The 7,696-nt window shown below is 44.2% G+C and overlaps 1 protein-coding gene across 1 annotated transcript in view; it reads left to right on the forward strand.

Moving 5' to 3' along the window:
• The window catches only part of col12a1b (collagen, type XII, alpha 1b), a 131,924-nt gene extending 125,158 nt beyond the window's left edge, over positions 1-6,766 (forward strand). Inside the window, exons 72-77 of the mRNA XM_070849932.1 lie at positions 58-93; positions 599-665; positions 813-995; positions 2,339-2,407; positions 3,776-3,946; positions 6,457-6,766. Of these exons, the coding sequence (XP_070706033.1) occupies positions 58-93; positions 599-665; positions 813-995; positions 2,339-2,407; positions 3,776-3,946; positions 6,457-6,578 (648 nt within the window). The 3' untranslated portion in view covers positions 6,579-6,766. The remainder of the gene's footprint in view (positions 1-57; positions 94-598; positions 666-812; positions 996-2,338; positions 2,408-3,775; positions 3,947-6,456) is intronic.
• Positions 6,767-7,696: the final 930 nt, after the last annotated feature.

Consider the following 7,696-nt stretch of genomic DNA (forward strand, 5'->3'; position numbering starts at 1 on the left):
GTGTGAACCAGCGAGCGTCTGAGCTGAAAGTGAACCGTTTCCTTTCTCTGTTTTCAGGGTTCTGTCGGTCCGAAGGGAGACAAGGGGGAGAGGGTGAGTACATCTAAACATGTTAGACGGGTTGTAATCACATGTGAGGTAACTTATTTAAAGAGGATGCAAGAAAACATCCTTTACAACGATGTTTCCCAGTGCAGTTTTCTACAGAGAAGTCAGATTGTTTTAGGGGCTCAGTGTGTCTTTATAGACTTGTTAGGACATCTGCACTCACAACACAACGCTACAAAGACTGCAAGGCAGATTTTTCAAGTTTTTAGACTTCATCACGAGGAAATGTTTGACAAAAGTGGACTTCAGAGCTCCTGGAAGAGGCTCTTCTATGAGAGCATACATGGGAAATGTAGTTCCAAAAGTGTGAGTACACAGGAAGCTCTGCAGATGCAACATACTGACACCAGTCAAACAACAGTTGTAATCAAAAGGAAGGGAAGGATAAAGGGAACTGTGCTTTTCCTGAGCCACTAACCCTCCGAGTGAAGGACAATGGTATGAAATCCTTCTGATATCTTCACCGTGAATCCTTCCTCTTCGTCCGCAGGGCGACTTTGCTCCTCAGAACATGATGCGATCCATTGCCAGACAAGTTTGCGAGCAGCTAGTAAACGGTAAGAAGTGCGTTTGGAAATGTTTCTGGCAGAGCCGGCCTGGCTGCTGGGCTTCATGCTTCAGTCAGTCTGCAGCTCACTCTCCTCTCCTCTCCTCTCCTTTCCTCTCCTCTCCTCTCCTCTCCTCTCCCTCCTCTGCTGCTGCAGCACAAATGACTCGCGTCAACACGTTACTGAACCAGATCCCCAACGACATAAATCGCAACCACCCGGGCCCCCCGGGGGCTCCTGGAACTCCCGGCAGACAGGGACCGCGCGGAGAGCCGGGCACCGCGGGAAGGAACGGCTTCCCCGGAAGTCCAGGTTTACCCGGCCAGCAGGGAGATAGAGGTACGACTGTACCCTACTTCAGCACAGTTATCATCACCAGCAGTTAGAGAAATAAACCTGAGCTGTAAAATGGGAGCACAGAGATTATTTATAGTGAGGAAAGTTTATTTAAAAAGCACAAGACCATCACAGGACGCTAACGAGGCTTCAGCAGTAAAACTCCTGGTGGAGGAACACGCTGCCCTCCGCTAACTGTCCTCCCTCTGGCTCTTTATATACATGCAGCACAACACAGTTAAACTTGGGCCCTGTTTACACACATCCTGCTGTCTGAAGGACCGGTAGGTGGTAAAAGTGTTGGAACTGGTCCAGTAGATCACCTCAGCCATGAAACAGCAACTGCACCTGATCACAGTAGGTCCACTAAAAGAGCTTGTTTGATCCACTGACAGGCTCAGAGTGTTATTCTAAGTGTGTGACAGCATCATGGAAAGGATCCCTACAGAGAGAGACCTGGAAGATCCTTTTGGTTTAACCACAAACAGCACACACACCAGACTACATTCACTAAAACAGGGATTTTAGAGAACAGGACACAGGAGCTGCTGGTCCATCTCTGCCCTGATTGGTTAGTTTGTTTGTGTTTGTTAAATATATCAAATAAACACAAATATTGTGATCAGAACTCTTTAAAACACCAAAGTCTCACATGAAGTTCATCATGTTAGAGGTTTGTTTAAAGTTCTTATAGGGAACCACTTTATATCACTTACTCCACTAGAGAACCACCACTACCATGTTTACAGTGAGAATAAGTGATTCTTCCAAACTGCGGTAAACACCACGCAGAAAAATATCCACGTCATGTTTCTTGCTGTTTTGGCTTCTCCTGTGATTTGAATGAGAAAACGACGCCGATGAGGTTAAAGTGCTAAATGTAAGTGTGTTTACATCCATGACAAGTGAGCAGCATTTGTATAAAACTCTCACAGCTGGGACGTCGATCCGCTACCTAAAGACAGCAGAAGGTTTGGGGTCGGTCACGTTACGTCCATCACGGCAAACAAACCCAGAAAGGAGCAGGAAGTGAAGCTGGCTGCAGAGGACCTCACACCAAATATCAAATACCCTCACTTCATGTTTACCCAAAAATAAAAGTAAAGAGCCTCAAAATTAGAGCAGAAACATCTTTGTGGTCACATTTTAAATCCACTGTTCCTTTTAAACAGACTCTCTTTGTTCTCACAGATTATGAAACTTTAGCAGCACTTTTCTCAGATCTTTCTTCTGGTTTGTCTCCAGTGAAAAAGAGCTTTGATTAAAATACTCACTGACTGACTGAAGGCAGGAACATTATGAACTGATATTAAAGGTTTTACTGACTCATCCTGTGTTTCCTTTAGGTGTCCCAGGAGAGAAAGGTGACCGGGGAGTGTCGGGACTCGGACAGAAAGGACCAAGAGGACCTGCTGGTATGTCTCAAACTCTCAGTAACCCAATGAGAAGCCCTTCTTAGCATGCTCCTGTAAAAACATGGAGGATTCAGTCTCACGCCAGAAAAGTTTAGACACGAAGACGAAAGTTAAGAAGAAATACTCCAAGTAAACTACGTCAAAATCTCAAGATTGAGATGTTTTGCTGGAAATATGATTGAATATAATAAATACAATATAGCAAGAATCCTGCTGCTCCACACGTCCGTCCTGTGGTAATCCAGCCTGTCAGACGGAGGGACAGAAACAAGGCCAAGTTGTGGAAACTGGAGTTCATTCACAACACATGCTGAGGACGGGAGGCAGCGCGGCAGGGACGCTCTCCAAGCCGGCTTTGTCCGTGTCTAGACGTAACGCAGAGGGTCAGCAGATCCCGCTTAGTCCCTTTTTCTTCTCCTCTTCATAGTTTAGTTTCTTTCACTCCAAGCGTTCAGACTGAGACAGCACATTTAAGAAGTATGTTTCCAGCTGGAGTCTGAGCGTGACGACACCCAGCCATAATGATCCGTTTGTTTCAGAGGTCACGAAGCGCCGCTTGGGGTTTTTACTTTGGTTTTACAGTGTAATAACACTTGAATTCATCTCTAAATTAATTAGAAATAGCGACAGTCATGAAGTGTTTGATGATTCTCAGAAACATTTAGGATCAAACCTGATAAAAAGCCTCCTGTCTGTCTCCAGGTTCAGGATTTGCCCAGTAATAAGGACACAAGCACTTTAAATGATGTTCTGTGCGTTAAAAAAGAAAGTGTGGGGGGGGGCAGCACTCATTATCAGTCATTAAAAACAAACTGTCAGACAGCCGACGACACAAGCATCAACTACAAACACAGTAAAGACCAGAATAAGCTGCAGAGGGACGTTTTTTGACCTGTGAGCTCAAATGTGTTGGAAAAAGATGTGAAACCAGTGAGCTCCATCACTGTGGACTCTAAATTAATTATTTAAGAATTCCTGTCCTGATGTACGGCAATAAAATGAACCAAGTTCCAGCTGGAACCAGGATCCGTTCCTCTCTTGTCCAAACCGTCGTTAGTCTGTCAATAGATTGATTGTAAAACATCTCATTGAATCTCACTTTGCTTTATAGTTAAAATAACAAGTAGTCACACAGGTTTAGTTGTATAATCAGTGAAAACAGAAACAGATCTGGTGAACTGTTACTGAAACAGAGCAGCTCAGGACTGCGCTGACGTTTAGTCGCTGACATGACATTCAGCTCCAGATGGGATAAAACCAACAACCAACAACCTGGTCGACGTCTCAGACCGACGATCCAACGCTTCAACACCCTCTGATCGACGAGCTGCTGCTCTGAAAGACTCAGTCGATGTCTTTTCCCACCAGGTCCACCAGGAGAAAGCAGGACAGGACCTCCGGGCTCTGCGGGCTCCGCCGGACCTCGTGGCCCCCCCGGACGCCCAGGATACGCCGGAGTCCGCGGGCCTCCTGGGCCTCCCGGATACTGTGACTCCTCTCAGTGCGTCGGTATTCCTTACAACGGGCAAGGATACGTAGGTACGTATGAGGAGCTGGTCTAGTCCGGTCTGATGAGGCGACGGAAAGTTAACTTTCAGTCAGCTGGGGGCTGTTTCAGTAAAGGAGCAGTCCAACATTTTGAGAGATGACCTTGTTTTCGGAGTCAGACGAGAATGTGGGTCCAGGATGTATTTAGCTTAGCTAGCTTAGCACACAGACTGGAAGCAGAGCGCTAGCCGTGCTCACGGAAGACAAAGCAGCATGTTAAAAATATCAGGAGGGACCAGCCTCTTCTGTTCCAGACTTTTTACACATTTTCAGGCGTCATTTATTTCTACTACCTTCATTAGTGGTTGCAGAAGGTCTATTTGTTTCTGTGCTAAGAGTTTCTACCTGCTTCCAGTCTTTGTGCTAAGCTAGGCTAATCCCGTCCTGCCTTTAACATCCATCCTCTCATCCGACTCGCGGTGAAACAAGCGCGTTTCCCAAAACGTTCCACGAGGATCATTGCATGTGTGAAATCTATCAGTCTTGTAGTCACTAATCATTACAGAGAGACGTAGAAGTTGTTTATCAGCGGTTCTTCTGCTTTGACCTAACCACCACCTTCCATCCTCTTTGGCCTGTTTTAGGTTCACCATAGTAGACTTTCTATGCCGCCTGTGCTGCTTTCACTGACTTCCTGAAAACCAAAACTCAAAGTCCTGTAACTGAAACACTTGCTCACGCGCTCTAGAGCTGTTAAAAAGGATAACCGCCAGAGGGAAACCATTAACAAACTATTGCTGAAAAAACAACACACCAACAAAGAGGGAAACCAGTACTAACAACGACTCACACCAGCCAGTAGAACAAACCCCCACCAGCAGCAGCGGTGATGGCACCCACCTGTTTAGTGGCCTGTTTGCATCTTGAAGCCAAAGACCAAACAAAGAAACGTTGTGTTCAGTGGAGGAGCATGCCCCCAAACTACAGCAGCAGCAACAAACAACCCAAACAAATACTAACAAAGGTGGATTTGTAACAGAGACACGACCACAGCAGCAGCAGCAGCGACTCTGTTAACAGGTGACGTGTAAATAAACTAATTTGTGCCTTGTAAATGATGTTTGAGTCAAGTCCACTAAATTTAGTTTTAACATCTGTAGTTTTTAAAGCTTGTGCCTTGCAAACAACAACCTGCTGCTTGCTGAATGCCAACAAAAACACCTCTTTTTTTATCATTATTATCCTTTTGGTTTTATTTTCCTGCCCATGTTTGTAAACTGCTCAGGGTCAGACTGAACCACTCCTGCACACCAGACCCCGGAGGTTTAGATCGGACCCTTCATGTACAGAAATAATCCAGCTTGACCAGCTGGACTGTATCTGCAGGGTTTAACAGACAGCTGGAGGCAGAAGAGCTGGATGTTTCTGTACATGAGTGAGTTTGTGGAGAAATGACGATGATTCATGGGCGATGGCTAAAAAACTGGACTAACAACCTGAACTTCTAACATCAGCCCAAAGGGGAAGAACGACTAGAAGCACTGAAATGTTCAGCGGGGGCCTGTCCAAGGCAGCCTCAGGGGACACCGACCCTCTAAGTCTGACAGCTGCTTGGCAGATCTGGTGATATCTCGACCAATCATCGAGCGCAGATATTTTAACTCTGCTGTCTAACTTTCTTTTAACGACTAAAAACATAAAAGCTCACTAAAACAAGAAGAAGAAGAAGAAGAAATGCTGCGATGTCGTTACGACCAAACTAATCCAGCTGAAATCCAAACGTAGTCACAGAGGCACATTAGATCCTGAAGAAGACGAGACTGACGATAGGTGTTAGTTAGCATTCATTCATTTCTCCTTTTTAATCAATCAGTCTGACATCTAATGATGATTTTTAACGATTAATGTGCTTATTTTCTAGATTATTGGTCTGTAAAACTCACCCTGCCATCGTTTGTCTAACCCCCCAAAATATTCTGTTAATTATAATCCACAATGTAGAAAAGCTTCCAAATTTGAGACAGAAACAATTAAATATTTAAAATCTTAGTTGATTAGTTGTAACTATCATGTATTGTACAAACAGAGCTGCCACTAATGAGGCACCTCGTTAGCATCTAATATGCAGATATCTTTTTTTCTTTCAGTTGATTAGGTCATTTCTCAGCAAGGGTTTGCTGCATCTTGTACGACAAACAATTAAAGCTAAACTGAAACAGGTTAAATGTAAAAACAGTTTCAGGTGCAGATTAAGTAACGAACCACTAAACTAAAGTTTGAAATGAGCTAATTTTGTTAGCTGGTTAGCTTTTTCTTTGTCTGCCTGCAGCTCTAGTTGACAAATATCACTTCTTCCTGTCGTAGCAGATAAATAAGAGTGAGAAATGAACCCCCCCACACAGAAACACACCGAGGACACGCCCCCGCTGCTCCCTCAGTGCTTCACCAGCCGTCACATAAGAAAACTATGATGTTAACCCGCTCTCTTTGTGCATGCTGAGACAAACTGAGAGAATTTGTCAAACTTGCGCTCAATTGGCCCAAACGCTATCTCCGAGCAGGCCGATACCCACCTGAACCCGACACCAGAGTAGTCCCAGTCCGCCAGGAGGATGAGGTGTTGCAAAACCAGCGTCGAAAGAGATCACTATCAAGAAAGGCATCCAATAGGCTTACATCATAAGACGAGCCTCGCTCTGTTCTTCTCTTTTTGTTTTGTTTTTTCTTGTTCAACCTGTGTTTGTTGTTGGATTTATGCACATTATACACGCAAAAAAAAAAAAAAGGGGTTTGACACCTCGACTTTATTGGAAAATACCTTTTTGAAATGCCTTTAAAACCGTATGTGAATATTCATTTTTGTTGCAGGTGAAGGGTCTGGACAGGAGGGAGGGAGGGAGGGAGGGAGGGAGTTTGGGGGCAACTGATTAAACGAAATGTTAAGAATCCATGATGGAAAAAAACAAAAAAACAACCTGTGAGCTTTCTTTTCCACTTGTGTCTTTTGCTTGTAACATATTTGCATCAAGTTTGTATTAACTAGCAGTGTTGAACAGTGCACTCATTCTAACAAAGCTAAAGAAAAAGCAAGAAAAACGTTTGTTCACAGCGTCGGGACGTCACATCTGTCAAATATAACCCTTCTCATTCAGTGGCTTCTTCATTATGGCAGTTAAACACAGCTTTCATTTTGTATCTCTAGACTTGATATTTATCGGTTTTCCTTTATTCCGTCACAGCTAATTTTAACAAACGTGGAATTGCATGTCTGTGGTGTATATTTAGTACGTGTTTTTTTGTTTTTCTTTTTGGTTACATTTCATTTTGTTTTAACCAGAATATAGTTGTTGTCATTCTTGTCATTCTCTCGGTATCGAATGCAGTCAAAACCTGCACGCAAGACTATGGAAGTGGTGTTGCTGCTTCATGTTTGAACTGCAGATTGTGAATTCCACAGCCTTATTTTCTTATTTATTTCTGAAAACAGAAGAGGCATTTTTCAATAAAACTACTGAAAATTTACTCCTGTTTTGTGTCTTTGTTTTGTTCTGAGAGTCTCATTCGGTTATTTCAGTGGTTGGGACGAGAATAAAGGTCAAATCAGAGTGGACTGACCTGAGGACTCTCAGGGTGCAGCAGAACCTGGACCACCTTAGGAAGCACTTCCACTTCCACAAGAAGAGGCCCCGGGGCAAACGACAGGGGCACTTGGAACGACTGTTAGGCCACTTAGGGACTGACCACAGGTGAGCAGAGCAGTGTAGAGGGACTTGCAGACCACTTGGGCACTTGAGGGACACT

Source organism: Pempheris klunzingeri, chromosome 18 (genome assembly GCF_042242105.1).
Source record: "Pempheris klunzingeri isolate RE-2024b chromosome 18, fPemKlu1.hap1, whole genome shotgun sequence".
Taxonomy (NCBI): domain Eukaryota; kingdom Metazoa; phylum Chordata; class Actinopteri; order Acropomatiformes; family Pempheridae; genus Pempheris; species Pempheris klunzingeri.